The 21,610-nt window shown below is 40.6% G+C and overlaps 2 protein-coding genes across 4 annotated transcripts in view; one reads left to right on the top strand and one right to left on the bottom strand.

Moving 5' to 3' along the window:
* LOC135496730 (11-beta-hydroxysteroid dehydrogenase 1-like) overlaps positions 1–21,610 on the bottom strand; it is a 206,655-nt gene that overhangs the window by 990 nt on the left and 184,055 nt on the right. The window contains exons 1-5 of one of the 2 annotated variants that reach the window (XM_064786205.1): positions 2,697–2,923; positions 1,491–1,621; positions 1,148–1,243; positions 540–753; positions 182–319 (exon numbers count right to left, since the gene is read on the bottom strand). In XM_064786205.1, the coding sequence (XP_064642275.1) occupies positions 182–319; positions 540–753; positions 1,148–1,243; positions 1,491–1,621; positions 2,697–2,787 (670 nt within the window). In that variant the 5' untranslated portion in view covers positions 2,788–2,923. Of the gene's footprint in view, positions 1–181; positions 320–539; positions 754–1,147; positions 1,244–1,490; positions 1,622–2,696; positions 2,924–21,610 lie in introns of those variants that run through there. The other variant, XM_064786206.1, reaches the window with a different exon arrangement.
* On the top strand, positions 9,392–20,973 carry LOC135496729 (solute carrier family 25 member 36-A-like). 2 transcript variants are annotated; one of them, XM_064786203.1, is made up of 8 exons: positions 9,392–9,508; positions 12,199–12,435; positions 12,884–12,961; positions 13,299–13,405; positions 13,805–13,871; positions 14,797–14,847; positions 15,893–16,164; positions 17,257–20,973. In XM_064786203.1, exons 1-8 carry the CDS (start codon positions 9,474–9,476, stop codon positions 17,484–17,486), a joined length of 1,077 nt encoding a protein of 358 aa, XP_064642273.1. In that variant the 5' UTR covers positions 9,392–9,473; the 3' UTR covers positions 17,487–20,973. The 2 variants fall into 2 exon arrangements, with proteins under 2 accessions (XP_064642273.1, XP_064642274.1); XM_064786204.1 differs by lacking the exon at positions 14,797–14,847.

Genomic DNA, 21,610 nt, shown 5'->3' with positions numbered 1-21,610 from the left:
TCTTTTTCGATTTATAGTTAAATCGAAATGCAATGGATACTTCATTTATCCCAATATTATAAGTTAGAAAATAGTTGTTAGGCTTCACTTCAAATCCTCTTCTTACGTATTTCTCAATGCACATCAAACTGCAACGAGATTCGTGAGGATGCTCATTTTTTATGACTGTTTGGATACTTACGTATGGCCCCAAGAAAGCATTGCGTGACCGATATATCTTGCTCCAATATTTGAAACTGGGCCCTTAAACTCATGAAGAATCCATTCAGTGCAAACTTCGACCCTGAATAACCACTGTTAACGAGAAAACCAAGTGCACCTGTAAAATACAATATATATATAAATATATATGGCTACTTGATGAGAAAATCATCTTCCTGCAAAAAGAGTAAAGATACTACGTGAGAAAATCATCTCACTGCAAGAAAGAATATATACTGACTTGGTGAGAAAAATCGTACGCCAGCAAATACATGTAGGTATACTTCTACAAAACTTTACAAACTCACTGTATTGTATTCAGCGCCACATTTACTCACCAGCAATAGAATTGACTATGACTATACTGCTTCCCGGGCTGTCTTCAAGTAATGGCAAGGCATGCGTAGCTAAGTGCACGTACGAATTGAAGTTGAGCTTGGCCTGGAAGTCAAAGAAGGTAAGATTCTCCTTTCCAATCCAGAGACCAGTCCGATAGGGGGCGACATGGTTGATGACTAAAATATCTAGGCCTCCTAGAAAGTCTTTGGCAGCCTGAAAGTGTGACTAGAGTTGAGGCAAAAGTTCGACTGAAAACATACCTTTTGCAACATTTTAAAGATCTTTATTCACCAAGCACTGTCACCTCATATTTTTACAATACGAATCACCACAACTTGTTACCCTATACATGTATATCCCCGAGAAATTGCTGGCCTCCATCTCAGGACTAAGCCCCAACCTTACCCATTGTCATTACCCATCCAACCCTATCAGGCCCCAATACGATCCAAAAGAAGCGATTACCGGTGGTGGCGTTGATTTTACTTGTCTCATTTGGGATGCAATGATTCCTCGTACATGCAGAATAGACTTTCGGAGTCAGAACGACTGCGACCTCGACTCAATCTGGAACTGGTGACTTGATGAGTTGATACAAGTAACTTACCTCTGTAACCTTATGCATATTCTGAAAATCTGACATGTCCGCTGTGACGTAGTGATGACCCTTGTGACCGCTCAGCCTTTCACATTCTGCCACAACCTGGAACAGCGAAACAGCAAGCAAAACATATCGAAATTACGTGAAAAATGCTACACCAACGCGTGAACATGAGCTCGCGGCAATCAATTTGTATGCAAGGGTACCTTTCATTAAAAAACAACAACAAATCGTTATCTCTCATGTGACCAATTTTGATAGTAGAGCCAATCACCAAGAACTGGCCATTTCGGACCAACCTCAACACAATAGAGGCGCGGCTTTCGTTTATTCTTGTAATTGGCCCTACCTTTTTCAGCGCTGTTTCACTCCTGGCCGTCACCATCACATTCGCTCCCATCCTGGCATATTGATAGGCGACTTGTTCTCCAATGCCCTTACTTGCTCCTGTCACAAGAACTCTCTTGCCTCGAATCATATCTGTAACATGATACCATTACGTTATTTTGCCCCAAACGTGTACCTCGAATCCTTGGCCTAGCCAAATACACGGTCCAAGCCCGCTAGCACCTAAAGGCCTTAACTCCAATTGATCTCCAGAGTGGCTCACTAAAAATGTTACACGTACAAAATGGTTAATATTTTTTATTATTTTGGCATTCGCCCTCAAAAATACATATGTACTTGAAGAGCAAGCTCTCCCAATTAATTTGACGCCATCAAATCATAATCCTTCCATGGTTGACTGCGCAGCACAGATTTTATTGACTCATGTGAAATATCACTTGCGCGAACTTTTCAGTGACAAAGAGGAAGCATTCTCAACATTTAATTTTATTCACAGTTGAACACAAATAGGAAAATTACAAAATGAATCTGTTAAATGTCAATCTTCAACTGTTAATAAACTTTAAAATGTTAAAGATTGCTTCCTCTTTGTCCTTTGCCCTGTTCAACCACTGAAACTGAAAGGTTGGCGCAAGTCAGATTTCACACGAGTCAATAAAATCTGTCCTGTGAAGTAAATGTCAACCATGGAAGGGTTTCGAATATGCTGGTGTCAAATTAATTGAGAGAGCTTGCTCTTCAAATACATATGTATGTTTGAGGTAAATGCCAAAATTATAATGGACGTTAACCATTTTGTACGTATAACATTTTTATTGAGCCACTCTGTAGCAGTGTGGAGATTCGACAGTGTCAGCAAGTCCACTATAGTTACCACAGCGCTAGCAGACGTCAATAACAAATTTGATAAATCGCAGGCAGATTGATATTGCGTCGACAGGCCTTAACCGGCAAGGGCAAGAACATGTAACGTAATGACATTTACTTCACATTGTGCACATTTTGCGAGCATATACATGTACTATACGTGAGCGTCGTCGAATTAAGAATTCTTATTGGCGTGCAACAATACGGGCGACAGAATTCGGGCAGAAATTGTTATTAGAAGAAATCAAGCCAAAATGTGTCATCATAGAAAAGAAGAAGGGGTTACTTCTACTTGGCCGGCCTCCTTCACCTAGTTTTTCACGCGAGCAGATTCACTCACCTGGGTCGAATCTATTGGTTGACCGGTATCCGATGTAGAGGCTGAAAGCCACAACCAAAAAACCTGCTAGCTTGAGCATCTTTCCCATCATAAATATATCGACAGCTGGAGTAGCCTATTATATATACAGAACTATTATGCTCGACAGAAATAGGCCTTTTGTTGGAGGCGTATACATGTAAGCTGAATGGCGTACACATATAAGCTGAATGGCTGAATTTAGGCACAAGGGCCGATCGGAAAGATAGTGCGCGATCTCGTTATCACCGCGGTTTGGTGGGCAGGCGGTATTTGCACCACGCCACCACGGGCACCACGCCACCACCACGCCACCACGCGAACAGGCGGAGCGATCATAATGACGATATCAAAATAGCGGTCGATTCATTGGATCATGGTTTCTTGGAACAACTATAGATGGCGTTGGCTGCTATCCTAGCTTCTCTGATGCCCGTTCTTGGGATTATTGGAATAAAGGTGTACGCCAACTACGGAAATACGTACTGAATTACCGTTGAGTAACTAGACCTACTCCAACTGACGACTGACCTGCAGGAGTTAGATTTATCACTCACTCGAACACGTGTGCATAGTTTCAACATACTGTTGTGTGAGAGACCCTTATTGGCGACTTTGTGTAACTTTATCTTGCCTACCTAGCTGTTGCCTATAGTTTACCATTAAAGGGGGACTGTGTAGGAGCAGGGGGTCAAATTGGCCAACTTTAGCTGACTTATAAACAGAGTAAGGGCATTAGGTCTTATTTGATTCATCACTGAATGTATCCCTGTTACAGGCGTGACTAGGTTAGGACAAACTGTGAGAGGTGAGAGACTCACTGGCTACTTTGTGTAACTTTATGTTGCCTACCAAGATGCTGCCTATAGTGCCCCTTTAATGGACATATCTCGAATCTTATGCATTCTTTAGGGAAGGTGAATCACTAGGCTTCCCAAGCCAACAAGCTTGGGAATTCTTCTTCTTATCTTCAATATTGTGATCATTATTATACATTGTATATTATTATTATAATCGACGCGCCCGCCTGACCTTTGAAGACTATACTGACTTTCAAATGACTGTAATACGTCTACGATGTATAAGCCTGGGCCCATATTGCTATTCATGAAATCCCATCAAACAATAGAACAGGGCCCGGTTGTTCAAAAGAATTTCATTGATGTTAAGTTAAATATCAACGTTAAATTCCTTAACTTGGCGTTAGCTAACTTGGCGTTGAATTTGGGTTGTTCAAAACAACGTTAGGGTAAACTAACGCTAATGTTAGTAAATATTGCATCTTGGTTCACTGATGTTAGTTGCCATGGTAGGTATAGGTAATCAAGTTAAAGATAACGTTAGATTTAACTTAGGGTTTTAGGTAAGTTAAATCTAACGTTAAAGATAACGCCAATGTTAGGCTAATATTGTTTGAACAACTCAAAATAAAACTTGACGTTATCTTAACGCCAAGTCAGGAATTTTAACGTTAAGTTATCTTTAAAAATGTATTTCTTCTTTTGAACAACCGGGCCCAGGACTTTTAAATAGTGGACTATATTTACTTTCACACCAGTGTCACAGTCTTCATAGTGTTTAAAGGGACGCTATAGGCAGCAGCTATGTAGGCAAAATAAAGTTACACGAAGTAGCCAATAGGGGTCTCTCACCTCTCACAGGACGTCGAAACTATTCACACATGAGACAATACACCTATAGGCAAGATGAGCCCGTCAGGTATTTGAAATCACTGAACCATTGTCGAACAGTAGGGCGGGACCTTTAAAACAGGTCACAATATTTACTTTCACATCAGTGTACCAAATAAGCGTAATAATAATAATAATAATAATAATAATAATTTATTATATTAAAAGTGCTTTTGAATGAAAATCATTTGCAAAGCACTGTACAATTTAAAAAACCACACACAGTAAAAGAGAAAAATTGTACATAGAGATTAAAACATGCCGTAAATGCCGTACAGGACCTTTACCGGGGACAAGTCTCTGTACAACACTAATTCGCAATAATAGGTCTCCGATCTATACTTTCTCCGCAGTGACAGTATTGTGATAACAATAATGGTGTGATAAGATCTCTCATGACAAACGGTTGGACACGGATGTATAGCGTAAATCCCGTCAGGCAACAACGCAGTATACCAACATGCCATCTATAATTGGTAGGTGTAACCACAACTCTCAAGTGTCTGTGGTCTGATGGTCTGTTTTGATATCGTCATTATGATCGCTCCGCCTGTTCGCGTGGTGGCGTGGTGGTCGCGTGGTGCCCGTGGTGGCGTGGTGCAAATACCGCCTGCCGGTTTGGTGAGATACATGTACAATCCAGAAGTATCAAGGTAGCAGGAAGGCCGGTGGGCGTTTGTGGTTTATGAGTGCGAGGGGGTATAGTGGTGTCTGTTGAACAGACATGTGGTTTCAGTATCAGGTCTTTCATTGTAGCAATGCGAAAATGTAAGCAACTTTGGTTAGGTCCGTCATAACATAGAGTGACTCAACCACTCTCTTGATTACAGCGGCCGCCTCAACGCCACCACACGGGGCCTAATGGTGTTAGGCTAAGTAGCTTCGCGCGATATGCACCATTCTGGGAAGTATGGAATGTCAAGGAGGATACCGCGGTGACGTCACATCACGTGATCCCGACCCATATTAGTGATCGCTATGGCCAATCAGATTCAGTCTACTGACAGCACCAGCACTGAACGCATCTCCACGTCTCACTGTCTGGTGCGCTCCTGTACACAAAAACACCAATAGACATGAAATATTGCAATACCTAGTATGGATTCTTCCTGTGGAAAATAAAATTTACAGAGCAGATTAACTTCCACGAATAAAAAAGACGTTTGGCGTGGCCAAAGTGCGGAAATAATGTCTCCGCTAAAATACACTACGAAATACACTAGGCAATACACTACGCAATATACAGTAGAGATGCAGTTGAGTTTGTTATTGTTTTGACTTAGAAGCCCGCCCATATCATAATATATTCATGTATTCATGAAGTATGAACTCATTTCTGTCCCATACAACTCTAAGAACAGTCAATTTCTCCTTAAATCATCACCGAAACCGCGATATCCGCAGGAAGATTTCGTTCTAGTGTCCGAAAATGCATGATCTTACAGGGGCGCTAACTCGACAAATAGAGGGGATCTATGGGGATCTATGCGAGTTTTAGGTATTACAGGTCTCGAACTTGTAAAGTCTGTAAACATGCCTCCAAATCCAATTATGATAATGAAGAGATTGCCCCATATCTGGGAGACTGTTTTGAAACCATCGCTAATTTTGGAAGATCGGTGCCGGCTATTTGGTTTAAAAAACCCTATTTTTCCCCATCAAAACAGCACTTTTCATTATTCAAATGATAGCTTATTGTCTGAAGACTTATTTCATAGCAGAAAAGTACTAATAACTCTGACTTGATGCGAAAAATCTAACTTTTTTGATGACTTGATTTTTCCTTGGCCGTGGATCGAGTTTGTTTACAATATGCAGCGCCATCTTGGAAAAGCCGTGACGTCACCGCGGTATCCTCCTTGATGGAATGTGGAAGTATGCTCATTAGGATTATCTAATCTTAACTCCAACTCGATGTAATCTTGCGCAGTGCTTCTTCGGCCCAGATGCATTGTGGTGGAAAACGTCAAGTACAAAGAACGCCTGGCTTGCGCCAGACTAATAAATGCAGAAGGTCTGGCTGCGCGAGACTACTGTGATAAAAATGACCACAGCAGAGACTCTGTGACGTAGGCATATACTTTTTACAATTAAAAATGCTATCAAAAGAGGATAAGGAATGATTTTTTATCAACATTTCCTGAACTATATACCTTCTAATTATCACTTTACATCAATAGGTTGGCGTTAGGTCGCCTGCTTTTCTTTCCTCGTGACAATATACAGCAAAATAGTTACAACCCCATAATCGCGCTATAAGTCCATAATGAGATCACGGTGACCCGTTATAAATGTTTCACCAGCTTCGCTATTTTGCTGCTACGCGGCGCGTTGGGTCCTTGCGCCCAGGATGCTCGGAAACATTTGTAAGGAGAAGTCGTGATGTAGGCCCTGCCACCTTCTAGCCACAATGAAGAGAGAAACAACTGACCAATAAGTTGACAAACTATCAGGAATAAATTCACAATAGTCACCCGCCTGGACGCGAGGACCCAACGCGCCGCGTAGCGGCAAAATAGCAAGTCGATAATGAGATCACGGTGACCCGTTAAGTCTCTTTAGGGAGTTTTTCCCAAATGTACGCGATGATGACGTGCCCCATTAACAGGACGTAACATCTATTTTAAAATGCGTTTCCAAAGTGATTGCATGAGGACAACCCATTTGTGTCGTATATCACTGGAAACGCCCAATTCCCCTGATTCTGCAGGGTGTTAAATCGGGCATTTTATTTCCTTAAATAAATCATAAGCGGCGCATTTTCTCCTAGCTCTGTTCACCATCCCAAATGGCAATATTGCCAATTGGGCCGGACAATCACGGAAAACCCCAAATATTATTCATTTCTTCCTGAATAATTCTTACATTGACTATTCTCCCGTGAAAGACAGTTGCTTACGCAACACAAAAATCCAAAAAAAATCGAGGGTCAACCATTGAACTTTTGAGATATGTTGAAATTTGCACAAATCAGCGAAAAACGCACCAACTGGCACTGGACGGCATTTCAACACGGGGCCGACGCATATCCCAAGTTCAGTGTACACATACGTCGGCAACAACAGTAAAATGCGTAGTTTCTTGTTAGCCGCCTATTTAATTGAGTAGCGCTCCAGGTCTCAGAAACTCCAAAAAACATTAATTTGCCAAAATCGGGCCAAAACAACTGCTAAATTAACACTGGCGTACTGTGAGGACCAAGAAATCGATGATCTCTTAGAAACTTCGGTTAGGGCTTGGCCGCGCATGAATACAAAATAAGTCTCTAATGAGACCTTATAAATGTTTCGCCAGCTTCGCTATTTTGCCGCTACGCGGCGCGTTGGGGCCTTGCGTAGAGCGTCAAACAGGCGTACAGAAGCACCATGCTAACGTCATTATTTAAGCAAGGCAGCGGGTTACGGTTAATTTTGGAACTAGATTTTTCCGCAAAATAGGCCGATGGGGCATCATTGTTAGTGTGTTTCCAGGAACAGGACAGCAAAACATACCGTTTTTAGATAAGGCAACTTTTCAAAGATGCACCCCCGCAGCCCCATCCCCCCCCCCCGACCTGCCCCCCTGGACTCCACCGCACAGCTTGCTCCTGCTGCTGAGAGTTAATTTCTTGATTGTTTTTACTAATATGTTACATGACTGGTCTATTTTATGTATCTAAACTGTCTTGTAGGCCTACTGAATCTTTAAACTTCCCCAAAATTTGGGGGTTAATAAATATCTATCTATCTACAACTGCCACCCTACACACTTGCGACGCATTTTTAGAACAATTTGGACGGATTTAATGTGATACGTAAACAGTGCCTGAAAGAACCACCCTGTGATAGCCAGGAGAATACTTTTCTAAATTCGATCAATAATGCAGGGTCATTGCGGCCGATTTTCCTTACTCAAATCTTAGTCTGGTGGCTCCAAGCTCAGATGTCGCTTGAAGTGAACCCATATTGAACAACTATAGGCAGATTCTCGCCCCCAATAGGCACCTCGCACTTCGTCCCTTTTGGGGACGAAGTATTGGTCCAGTATGCACCGAGCAGTATCCGTGAGTTATATTGAAAAAAAATTTAAATAAAAAAGATGAATTTTGGCATAAAGAATACAATTCACAAAATATATTCAACTTTTATCCCCGTTGTATGTAAGGATTTCATTATGTTCGCTGTCCAAGAGAGCAATACTTTTTTAATGTATACTTATTTATATCTTGCATGTATTGTATTGATTATTTATGCCAAAATACATCTTTTTTATCTGAATATTTGTTTCATATAACTCACGGATAATACAACGACTGTTGGACTAGTCTTGTTTTTCGCGCTTAGACAGTGGCGCCTCTATCGGGAAAACTGGGCAAGTGTGTTTTCAAAAAACATTCAGATAATATCCCCCCTCTCCCACCCACCAACTACTCGCCATCAATCATTGACATTGTGTGCTAGCCAACTGCTTCTTCGGTAAACTGCCATGATGGCATCATCCTAACTATATAACCCCCCCCCCCCCCCCCTACCGAGTCTTCTCGCTTACCAGCCCTATTAACGAAGAGCTCCCTATCAAGGCCTGAGCCTTCCACATATTATAACTCACGGATAATACAACGACTGTTGGACTAGTCTTGTTTTTCGCGCTTAGACAGTGGCGCCTCTATCGGGAAAACTGGGCAAGTGTGTTTTCAAAAAACATTCAGATATGAAAAATTATGTTTGAAAGGCTACTACATAATTTTTTATTATTACACACTATAGACAGCTCGACGTGATTTTGTGAAAAATCAATCGCTTATTTGGAAATGTTTTAACCTCTGACCCCTATATTTCCTGGCAGTGGCCTAGATTCATTCATGTCCACATGTCTGCGGCATGATCAGAAAATTTTACTCTCATGTGTAGAGCTTGTGCATGCAGCGCTATGATTGGCTCGTGGTTGGAGGTGTGTCCAATCAGAGGGCCAGAATTGGCCATGTGACTCGTTGAGGTGGAAAACCACCTATTTTCAGATATGTAATTTAGAATAACTCTGTGTCTTCAGTAAGAAAATTCATGCAAAAGTTGTTTAATTTTCGATTGCTATGGACGCTACTGTTGTGCACCTACTTGCTGGCGGGTGAGTTAAAGTCATTAAGATTCTACTGAGCTAAATTTTAGTGCTAACAACGGCGCTTTGCTGCAGAATCGGTGTTTGATTTGATTTGATGATGTGTTTGTTTTGTTTTGGTCCAGCCGCCCCCCGACATGCCCGACCCACCCACGTGATCTACCTAGGCTAAGGCAAGCGCTGGACCCTTTTCGCCTGATCCTATTCTGTCTGTATAATCATGATAATGTAATCTGGTAGGCCTCATGTCTTCATCTCATTCTCACCCTACCGGTGTACTGTAAGAGTATCCGTATCGTGTGGATGTGTGTGGACTGGACATGTGTTTTGTGATTTACTCAGTTGATTCAAATTTGGAGAGAGTTGCCTTGGCCCTCAAAAGTCAAATCCTCATCATTAGCCTAATAGTATACTGGTCATAGCCGAGGCGTATTTTCTTCCTGTGGCTGTGCTGTGGTTTTGGCCTAGGCCTATATTCTATTCTTCTGACATTGTGCGATATTATACCGCCACGTCGTGAAAAAATGGTGTGCTATGTCACCACTTTTTGAGGGAATTAACGTCATGACGTAATGGCAGCCGATACAACTCTGAAGTTGCGATACAATATCGCCCAACCTTTCTGTAGCTGGTGTAGGCGCAGGCCTAGACATAGCCTATCGCCTAGGCCTATTCGTCTCATGAATCGAATGTTATTATGAAATGTGATGGACATTTGAAAAATTGAATCCTTTCCTTGTCCTTGGGCCCTGCATGGGCTGGCTCAAAATTGCAGAATCCCTGACGACAGCGACAGTCCACAAATTCCCAAAATGAAAAAAAGGTCACCTCGCGTCATGCACTGCCAAAAGGTTCTGTTCTTATTCTATATGACTAGAACTTAGCTTAACCCATGGAGGTAGGCCACTAACTTAATGCCTAACCAGACCCCCACCTTGAAGCTTTGTCAGGGATGTTTTGAAATTGTCAATTTACTAGTTAGCCTGGTGTGCATTCTCAATCTCATCCATGAATCTTTCAATCAATGATTCATCATCATCATCATCATCAGTTCACTGACTGTCACACATTGTTATCCGCCTGATTTTGAACGTTGATTTACATCCTGCTCATGGCTATATTTGGAAGATGACATAGTCGTTCATTCATGATGAAAAGTTGTGCAGTGACAGTTCACAGTTTTCAAGGGGATCCAGTGTTCTCCACACAAGGCTATTTTTCAGGGTTGCCCACCCTACCTTGCTCTAGAATTTTGTAGAGGGTTCCTATAGGGCCACCCTACCTTGTGTTGCACACTGGTAAAACGTCAATAAAATCAAGGGTATCACCCTACCTTGAGAAAACCCTGTGGAGAACACTGGGATCGTGTGCCTTGCCCATGTGATCTATCTTTTAAGAAGAGATGCAGCACTGCACAGTTATAGAAACCATGACAAATTGCAAAAATATGGTCATTGCTGCCAAAAGGTTCCGAAGTATTGTCATCGTTCAGACCTGGTAAGGTTGTTGTTTTGAAAAAAGAGGAAAAACTTGTATTCACTCCCTGATGGGGTGGGACCTCTGTTGATTCCTTCTCCATCTGATCTGCCTTTCAGCCCCTCAATTTAGACATTTTTGCTGTTTCTATTAAAAACCCTTCTTGAACCTCGGCCCTGAGTTGACAGTGGCCTGTGAACATACAAACGGTACAAACCTACATGACTGAACAACAGATCTGAGATGTTTTTGTTCTCAGATTGATGTTGATCCTGATGTAATTGATCTTTCAAAATCAAATTCGAGTCATGAAAGTGGATTGCCCTGGCATGTTTCTATCATGTGTGCAGTTCATGCTCTTGCCGGATGGCGGATATAGATTATTCAGCATTTGACAAAGTCATTGATGACATGTGCTTCCATGGCCAGACCTAGTCATGGGTGATCGATAGAATAGACCAGTAGAGAGACAAAGACAAAGTGTGTCACTCTAGTTCATAAGTTAAAGTGCAAACTACACTTGAGAGGTTGAGATAGATCCTTATAGTTAAAATACATGGATCGTAATGTACACAAAATTTGTCCTTCTTCTGAGTTTTAATCATATAAGGATGTGAAGTCGCTTGTCTCAACCTCCCTATTGTAGTTCTAAGGTCCCAAATTGTCCTGTTGCGATTTTTGTTTCAAGAATTGATCATCACACAGTTTCTCTTGCACGTTTTAACCTATCCTATTATTGTCCGTGTTTGGACAATAAATGGAACTTAGTGAATTTTGCTCAAAGAGAAAAATAAGGACCAAAATAGGCCGGGGTTTGGTGGAATTATGGGGCAAGTTATGAACTGTTAGTGTTGCTTAAAAGGCACTGGACGATGGTGCTATTACCAAATAAATCCTATACTGTGACTTAAAACCCTAAGAATTCTAGCTGAGGTATTAAGTGAAAGTAGATTGGGGGCCAAATGAAAACCCCAGTAATGGATTTTGTGCGCAAGGTATGATGATGTGGAATTCAGGGCTCAGTCAAGAAGTCCCAGGCATATGCCTGGCAGTATTCCAATCCATTGCGGTATCATGCTTTTTTTGGCGAGTGCTATTAAAGCCAAACTTGGGGTTTAACTTATAGACAAGGTTATATTTTGTCAAGGTTATTGAATATTGTTGAGCTATTCACAATGAATGAGTTAGTGATATACTAATCCTACCCCTTCTTCTCTTCGCAGTGCTGGCGGTACTGTTGGTGCAATAGTGACCTGTCCATTAGAGGTGGTGAAGACACGTCTCCAGTCATCATTTGCAACGAAGTTCACGCAACAAGTTTATGTGCCATCGGTTGCTAATGTTCCAAGTCATCATGTGGTTAATCTGAGCACGTGTTCAGGACCTGCCCAGACGTGGGTTCCAACAAACACTTGTAGTACGAGGAATAGACCTACAACTGGATTAGTTCAGTGTTTTAAGTAAGTGTCACTTAAGGAGGTATTGCTTTACGGTCTGACTTTATATTGGTAATTATTTCAATCATCCCGTTTGCAACAACTGGAAAGAAAACTGTGCTCTGCTGTGGATGGAAATACTAACTCCATTGCGCCATTGGTCTTCCTACATATGTACCACCTTGCCGAGCTCATGAGCTATTGCATAAATAAGAATAAGAAGTTTGAGTTTGACAGCAGGTTACCTCTATATTGACTTCCCACTGTCCGATTCGGTAACTTTCTGAACATTGCGTGCCGCGCGCACTCTGCTTTGAAGAACATTGCTGTTCAGGTGAACCTGAAGCAAAGCTCATAGTCTGTTTCCTGTCAGTTACAATAGACAAGTTACCTGAAAAGCCTTCACAATGCTCTGGCAACTTAGTGTGTGAATCTGCAATGAGGCTCGACTGACTTATTTTCTCTTTTCCAGACATATTATCCAAAATGAAGGCATGAGTGCGTTGTGGAAGGGTCTTGGTCCTAACTTAATAGGGGTCGCTCCGTCTCGGTAAGTAAAGAAAATGAACACTTTTCCCTTGTCATTTGAAGAAGAGAGGTGGACTTTTTCCACAACTTCCCAGGCTATATGAAAACTGAAACTGAAAGTGCCTTTGTCTGTGAGCACAACAAGCACCTTGTATCCAATAAGTTTAAATGCAGTGGAATTTTTTTTTGACTTTGATTGACTTTGATAGCACTCCCTCTCAAGTCCGACCGAATATAAATTGTTTAAAAAATGTTATGAATGAGTTGAGTATAACTCGACACATGGTGTATGATTTATTGATAGTACATGGTATAACTTGTTGTACTCAAATTTAATAATTTATTACTTTTTTTTTCAGGGCAATTTATTTCTATTCATATGCCAAAGCTAAGTCATTTTGTAATCGTTTGACTGTCCTGACACCAGAAAGTCCACTTGTGCATATCTGTGCAGCATGTTTTGCTGGTAAGTATTGAATAGTCTGACCTTAAAACTTGCAGAGTTCCCAATAATCTTATTGCATGCAGTTTCCGTGGGAAAGATCACTGGGCAGGGTGGTAACAAACTACCGCAAGGTTATCCAGTTAAAGAGATTGTGCCATGCGTTCGGATGTCTCGAAACAGATAAATTCATCTGTCCACTCAATACTTGTTGTCCACTCAATACTCATCGTGGGCTACTGACCAATTCAATTCTGTTCACATCTGAAGAAACTAGGTTGTTCAGACATCAAGTTTCCTAAAGTACTTACCAAATGAGGACTTCTTGGTCTTGTTTGTATAATGGTGGCATAAGATTTAAGCTTGCACTGTTTACTTCCTTTGAGAAAGATTGTTTCTAAATAATTTCTCTTCTGGTGCCAGGTTTCAGTGCGTGTACGACGACAAATCCAATCTGGTTTATCAAGACAAGGTTACAACTTGATCAAAAGTAAGTAGTTGGCAGAGCCTGGAGTCTGCTGGTTTTGTTCAGACGCACCTCTGGCAGTGACAGTGTTTATATCGGGCTCTGCAAATCTGTGTCTGTGCGACCACTGCTTCACAAGATGTAAAAATCACCAGTTATCACATGACACTGTACTTGCTAGTTGCCGAATATCCCAGTTGTGCTCTTGAAGCAGTGTTTCATTGGCAATGCATTGAAATCTGTTTGCAGACGTGAAGCTATCACTGCTGGGGAGTGTACATATGTATTAAGAATGTTGTAACTCCTCATTTGGGAAGTTCTGCATGTCCCATTCAGGCATTTGCTTGTTGCTTGTCAGCTTATTTTTGCCAATAAGGGACTTCACAAAAAGATTCTTGGCAGTAATTGAAGTTTCAACCTCGAAGAGTCCAAGTTGGTGTTGGCAGAAGTTGTATTCACTATTGAATCTCCACTGCTGCTCTTTTTTTGCGAGGTCCTTCTTTGGCGCAAATTTGTCATGCTTTGCAGAGCAACTTTTGCAGCAGTCAACGCGAACCCTGTACACCCCCCATATTCAGGCGATCAACGCCTAAAATAATGTTGTTCGTCCAGGATTTGATACATCATCACCCATGATGTCATCCCTGTCCTCCAGGGGTTCACTTAATGTATTGTTTCTTAACTTGTCGCCAGGAAATGGTCAATAGAACAATTTGAAACTCCCCAGGCTTGAACAAGGGGGTACAGGGTTCAAATCACTGCTGCAAAACGGGAAAATTCTGTGTTTCCTATCACTGGTAGATTCTATTTTCATAAAATATTTGCTAAAACAGTAAAACTTTCCTGAGTTGAAGATTTCCTTCCAAGTTGGGAATCTGCATCTAATTGCTTCTTAGTATAGAACTACGGTCCTTTTTTGTTTTCTTTACTCGACTTTCCTTTTTTCCAGAAAAGGAAATACTGTAATACACCCACGAGGAATTATACAGGCGCCGCATTGGTTAGTAAAATTAATAGCAGCATCCTGTCGCGTGCTTGGCAATTTTAGTTTAGTGGTCGTGTCCACTGGTCAATCGCCCAAGTTGAATGCAATAGGAAACACACAATTTTCTAAATGTTCTAACTTTGATTTACAAAATGATGTTGAAGTCATGTCAAAATAAATAGTGAATGATTTGCTGTTATTTTTATTCATTTTGGCTTCATCACCTGTTGTGTGCTTTCTGTTGTTTCCTCTGAATTCAAGTCAGCCAGACGAATTCTGTCCCTGTCTGGGCTAAATTCTGCGACCTCATTATGTCTCATAAATCACTTTTATTGGATAAATACATAAAGTAGAATGGCGCCACCTGAGCTGGTGCTTGCAATGCGACCTAACAACCATCATTGCCTGGCCAACAGGATCTAAACTTCATAAATATAAATTTGAATTAGACTAAGGTTACTCGTGGGAAATAGACTTGAAAAACAAATTGAATTATACCGAGTTTTATTGTATGATTTCATCTTCAGAAAGTAGGCCTTTGGGTTTGGTTAACTAATTCTTACACAACACTGGGAGACTCGGCCTTATCAATCTTATCTTCAACCCAACCAAGTATATGATGTGGTTTGTGCTGCTGCACAAGTACTTTGGAATAATGCAAGTCTTTGAAGATATAAATGTTATGCTTTCCCATTGAAAGTTTGAAATACTTATAACTACAGCTGTGACACTCTCATGCGACGTGATCATCATTGTGTGTGAATAGGACCTGGGAGCAAGGTCTGGGTTTCTGTAGTGAAAATCAATTCAGGCCTGGTTTGTGGGATATCCACCTCTCTTGGCGGGTTACCAAAATTATCAAACGAAAATCAATAGATTCTGATTCATACATTGCAAAGATTGGGGCCACTCCCATCCTTCTAGATAAAACTCTTTACTTTGAAATCTTAAAAAAAACTTTTGAGAGTATATATATCCTACATGTCCAGTGTGTATCTAACATTTGTTTTCCTATTCATTCAGCCCCATGAACTAATGTGATGCTGTATGTATTTTTCAGGGCCAAGGGGAGCTTATCAGTTTCCGAGTGTATTAAAGACATTTATCAAGAATCTGGATTACGCGGGTTCTATAAGGGCATCTCGGCGTCCTATTTCGGGATATCGGAGACTATAATCCACTTTGTGATATACGAGGCTGTAAAAGCCAAACTGTTAGAATTCCGTGGAGCTTCCTGCAGTGATGACGAGCGCTGTGCTGGTGACTTCTTCCGTTTCATGATGGCGGGTGCTATTTCGAAGACGTGTGCTTCTGTCATAGCTTATCCTCATGGTGAGTATTTAAATTGAAATAATGCAGTTGGGAAGCGTGCTCCGAAAAACCTGGTGCATTGCTTGCAACTTTGCGGGCTTTCCTGGTTGAAATTTGAACAACAGCTAACAATTGATCCCTCGGAATTTATTCTAGAGATCTCGTAGCTCTCCTTATTTTCAAAATGCACAAAAACTCCGAGATATCATAAACACTGCACACCTGTATAAAGTTACCTTACAAATGATAATATTCTCAAAATAGGTTTGATTGTGTAATTCCTTGACCTTGACTGGTTATAAAATGAGGTCTAAAATCATTATGCAATGCTGTATACAAACTTTACTCGAGGTCACAAGTTCACATGGAAAATATTCTCAAAAGTTGGCTGCCTTTCCTGTATTGAATTAATTGATATAACATGGTCTAACTTTTTAAACCAGTTTATGGATGTAAGCTTCTGTGGACTTGGCAATACGGAATAGTTGGCATACATTTGTGTTGACAAAAAGTATATCTTTTGGGTCAGGCTGTCATTGGGTTCATATCCTATTCTGATTGGGGACAATACAGGCTGCCTTTGATATGGCACTGATTCATAAAGTGTTGAATGTCATGAACACAGAAGATCATGCTTCACATTCCTGATAAGATACTATATAGGACTGTCTTTTTGAGTTGATACTGTTGATTGTTGTCCTTATAGATCATGTAGAATGGGTGTCCTTCTATTTAAGGCTCTGCCAAATCAGAAATTCTGTTTTCCTTTTGCCTTTTGTCTGTACTGGTCAAAATCTGATGCCCTCTGACACCAGAGGTTAATTTTGACAACCTGGGCAACTGACTACGATGCACTTGGGCTTTGTTGAACAAAAAAATTTATTTTAAGATGATTTTGATTGAAAAGAGCTATTGAAAATATTTCTTGAAGAATTGTTTGTACACTAACAATGTCAGTTTTAGCATTGTTGTTTCATCCAGTTTCCTGATTGGTAATATGTGATTGTGATGGCTCGCCACAATAGTGTCCTGTGACTGAAGGTCTTTAAAAAACTGTATCAAATTACACCTATCTGAAATTTTACTGAAAAGTTTGTCCTTTTCTACTTGCAGAGGTTGTGCGAACGCGTTTACGGGAGGAAGGCAGTAAATACAAAGGATTCATGCAAACGTTACGAACAGTCTTTTTAGAGGAGGGGTACCGAGGACTCTATCGTGGCCTCGCCACGCAGATGGTACGCCAAATACCGAACACTGCATTGATGATGTCCACATATGAAGGAGTTGTGTACTTGTTCTCAAAGTCGTCTTCTAATGATGATGATGACGACGATGACTATTGAGCGTACGTGTACTTGTCACAGGTCAAAAAATCTTAAGCCATATTTATGAGCCTGCTGGCTGTTCCATAGCATTTCGTACTTTTCGACATGGAACACTTGAATTCAGGGACCGTTTCCAATGGTGATAACTTTGCTCAGGTTTGGCAGCATTTACGGTCATTTGACCGCCACTATTCGCAATCATTGTTGGATTAGAATTGTCCCTGTGGTGTTTCGTTGTGTTGCGGCCGTTCGCCTGCATGCGATGGACATCAAACGATGGAGTAGGGTTAACCATACATACTCCACACACGATGGGATTTATTACTTATCGGGATGGTGATGTGCTGTGTTAGAAACTGAGTGGACTAATTTCACGAAGCCTGGGTGTCACAGAACCACACGTGATGACTTACAGTGCAGGTTCCGTAGTTTAGGAGTCCGTTTCCTCTCATGACTTCTGTTCTTTTAATTTAAGACCATAATTTGCTCTTTTTTTCTGGCAGCTATTTTTGTGTTGTAATTGTAAATAATAGGGTGAAAGACCAGTCAAGTGTGGTTAGAATTACAATATTTGGAATTAGGCCTACAGCTGATTTCATCCAAATGCATCATGCAATGTCATGCTGTATAGAGATTATGTCAAGACGTGTGTGTGTGTGTGTGGTACCAAGGTCGAAGTACAGGACAATTGGGTCATTACATCACAGACTTGTTCAAAGGCTGTACATACTTTTATGTCATTGTTCATAATCCACATGCTGTCTAAAGATGAATGAACCTTTGGTTCAAAGTGCAGGACAGTTTGGCAATTATCCATTCGTGACCAGCAGGTGTGTTAAAGTGGAGAATCTATTTCATTGTTTGTGCTTATGCGCTGTATAATCATGGTGTACTATTGAAGACAGAGTTATTCTAATTTGTGCGTGATATCGTCATGCATTACTTATTTCACTAGCTAGTCGCATTGACAGTTATCTGGTAAATAGAAGATGTCACAGGTGATTACATGATACACTGTCGTACCTCTGCTGTTTGCCTGAACAACTGCAATAGTATTCATCAACACACTTTAATAGTGATGCATGTGAAATTTGAGACTGCGAAATAATAATATCCCCATATCATAAGCTCAATCTATTCCTGTGACGGTTAATAGGTCACCAGAATTTTCAAATTATCATTACTGTCATTTGGACAAACGTGGCACATTTAGAATAATGTGTATCGCAGCAAGTAAGTTGATATAACGTCCCTCAAACAGGTACATCCATCCGCTAGTCACATGATTGTTTGATCTGTTCCCACTGTACATTCAGATTACAGTCAACTGCCTTGACAGTCACTGCTCACGTGCCTTGTTTTAATGGTAAACAAGTTAACTTCCTCAAGGTCAAGGTCACTTGACTATCGGGTATTGATTTTTTTCACGGGGCACAGTGCAAAGCCATCCTGCCATAGTGCATGGCCTAGACAATAACAATGAAGTGTCCTGGAACTACATGTGCGTGCTATTTCATTTTTCAATGCCAATGGCATGTAACAAGAGTTTGGAGTAGAGTAAAAATCAGTTGTTTAATAGCAGAAAAAACAAGAATAACAACTATCTAATCTGGTCAGTGGAATATTGTCATCACAGAACTGAATCAATGGTAAACACTATTTTAGTTTTCTTGTCATCTTTTTTAAGCATTGAGGAATGTTTTGAACTTGTAGGCTGTCATGTCTGTATCACCCACTTGAAACAGTCTTCTGACTCTTATGCATTTGCACAACCACTAACAAGAGAGTTATTATCAAATGGCGATGTCAAATTTTTTTTGGGGGGGGGGGTCAAGATTGATATGATAATGAACATAGAAACCATATTTCGAGGAATGTTTTAAAAAAAACTGATAGGTTCTTTTGTGTCAACCTTGTAACACTGTCAAGTGGGGCTCAAAATACCTTTTGATTATTGATTTGGAGAAGATATTTTTTGTACCAGTTCTATTTCTGTTGAGCTGTAAAATTTGTGTTGACATATTTTGGGGGTGATATTTTCCAGAACATTTTGTACAAATTTATGGTCGAAGGTGGAAAAGTCGCTTCCAGTTGTATTACATTGTAGAATTGTGTCCAGTTGTTTATAAATTGTGGAATTTCATGCCAAACTGAATACCAAAGTTTGCGGTTTGCATTTGGCTGAAATGTTGAATATGGTGCTTCCTTCTGTAAAGTTGAAATGTAAATACGCTTTGTACATATTAGTTTTGTAAATATTTGAAGGTTCGACACCACACAGTATGTGCCAAAAATAACAAAATACCAGAGATGTGCTGAAAATATGAAAACTGTAAAATAGATAGAAGGGCAAGTTGGTATCACCAGTCTAATGGTCTCCATTTCTGTACCATGACTAACTCAAGATACATCCTGGCTCTTGGGTGGAGGGGGGTTCTTAGAGCTACGCATGTATATAATGATAGTAGCCTCCTGTCTTCGAGGCCAAATCTGGTTGAAGGAAAATGGGGTAGTACTCTAAAAAAGAGATAGAGAGGTACATGAAATTAGGGGAAGACTGAGAAAAGGGCAATTTTCATGTTTTCAGTATGGTGGTACATCTAGAATAGAAGGCCAGTTTAAAAAAGACAGTACAGTCCAAATAGTCCAGATACATGACAATTTTTAAGTGACATTTTTTTCTACACCATTCAAACCAGGACGATTTTGTTGGGTTATATTTTTTCTACACTACTCCCTCCTGGAACAAGAGCCGAGTGAAGTCCATGTAATGCCAGCTGCATGTCACCAATGCAGAGTCGAATGTTTCACTGGGGAGGCCGAACTTTTGCTTGCACAATTCAATACTTTAATTCAAGAAGCACTATGATTATTAGTTTAGCGGGGAATTCACTGTCTGATTTGTGTTTGTGCTAACCGTCGGCATTATGGCAGTTGTTCAGTTGTCTATTTCAAGTACATGTAACCCTTGATGGTGAGCTTGGTTAATGGTAAAAGATCCCTAAATATAAGAGCTTGGCTGTCCAGCTGTAAAGCGTAGCTAAGATAGCCCGATTGTGACCAAAAGTCTTGACTGATCACACTTTGACGTGCTGGTCAAATCACCACAGTGCGTCAGTGGATAACCCGCCTCATAAATAGTGTACAGTGCGATTTTGGAACCGGGGGGGGGGGGTGACTTGGCCAAAATTGGTTAACATTTTGTAATGAAAGGAATGCACACTTGAAAAGTGTCAAATGGAAACCTGTTGAGATTCTTCATGTAACAAAGATAACCCTGTCTGAAATCAAGGTATTGTGGGTTTTGAGAGTAGGCCGATGGTGAGGAAAATTTTGTTTGTGACTCAATTAAAAAAGTGCAACGAGGCATCCAACCTTGAGTGTTGTTTCGACTCCAGAAACTTTTTAAAAATGAAATTCTTGGCACACTTCAGAATATGGTGAATTAGAAACCAAATTTTGTACAGTTGTACATTTTGAAGAAAATAAAAATATTTCAAAATAATTTTAAAAGTTGCTTTGTTTTTTGTTAGGGTGACTGATAGAAATGTTGGAACCGGATACTGACGACAATGTAGTTCTCCTTAGGCTATAAACCAGACATCCATGTTGTACTTGCCAAGTAAATACAGGAAGTTCACAGTTAATGGTTTTCCTCTGAATTTTCCAGTCCAATTCTAGGCCCACAAAGGGGAATGGTTCTGACTTACTTTACCCAATTCTTAGTATACCCTCATTTATTGGATAGGCCATGCATTAGTCATGCACCCGAACCTTCCCATATTCCCCTTCCTTGGCCTAGAAGAATTGGACCTAGCAAATTTAGAGGAAAACCATTTGACTGTGAACTTCCTGTACATTCATATACAACATGTATGTTTGCACATGGAACAAACATTTTCAACTGTCTTATGATAGGAATGTCTCGCCAAACCAAGACCAGCAATGAGATATCAATTTCCTTGCTAAAACCCCTCAAACTCAACATTTTTCACTGCCTCCATATTTTGCACCAACCCAAGCAGTTATGGTTGCAGAACCATAAAAGCTTCAGTCAAAACATGGCACAGGTCATTGTCATTGTGCATTATACACTGTGAAAGTGGTTTATTGTGAACAAGAGGTTTTAGAATCTCCACTCA

Source organism: Lineus longissimus, chromosome 12 (genome assembly GCF_910592395.1).
Source record: "Lineus longissimus chromosome 12, tnLinLong1.2, whole genome shotgun sequence".
Taxonomy (NCBI): Eukaryota; Metazoa; Nemertea; class Pilidiophora; order Heteronemertea; family Lineidae; genus Lineus; species Lineus longissimus.
The sequence above is the reverse complement of the archived record's forward strand: the minus strand, read 5'-3'. Positions and strand labels throughout refer to the sequence as shown.

Excerpts from the sequence above, each read along its gene's own strand:
- LOC135496729 (XM_064786203.1), top strand. The coding sequence starts at position 9,474 with ATGGACGCTACTGTTGTGCACCTACTTGCTGGCGG. Across the intron at positions 9,509-12,198 it reads GTGCACCTACTTGCTGGCGG|TGCTGGCGGTACTGTTGGTG; the intron begins GTGAGTTAAAGT and ends TTCTCTTCGCAG. Across the intron at positions 14,848-15,892 it reads ATTATACAGGCGCCGCATTG|GGCCAAGGGGAGCTTATCAG; the intron begins GTTAGTAAAATT and ends TGTATTTTTCAG.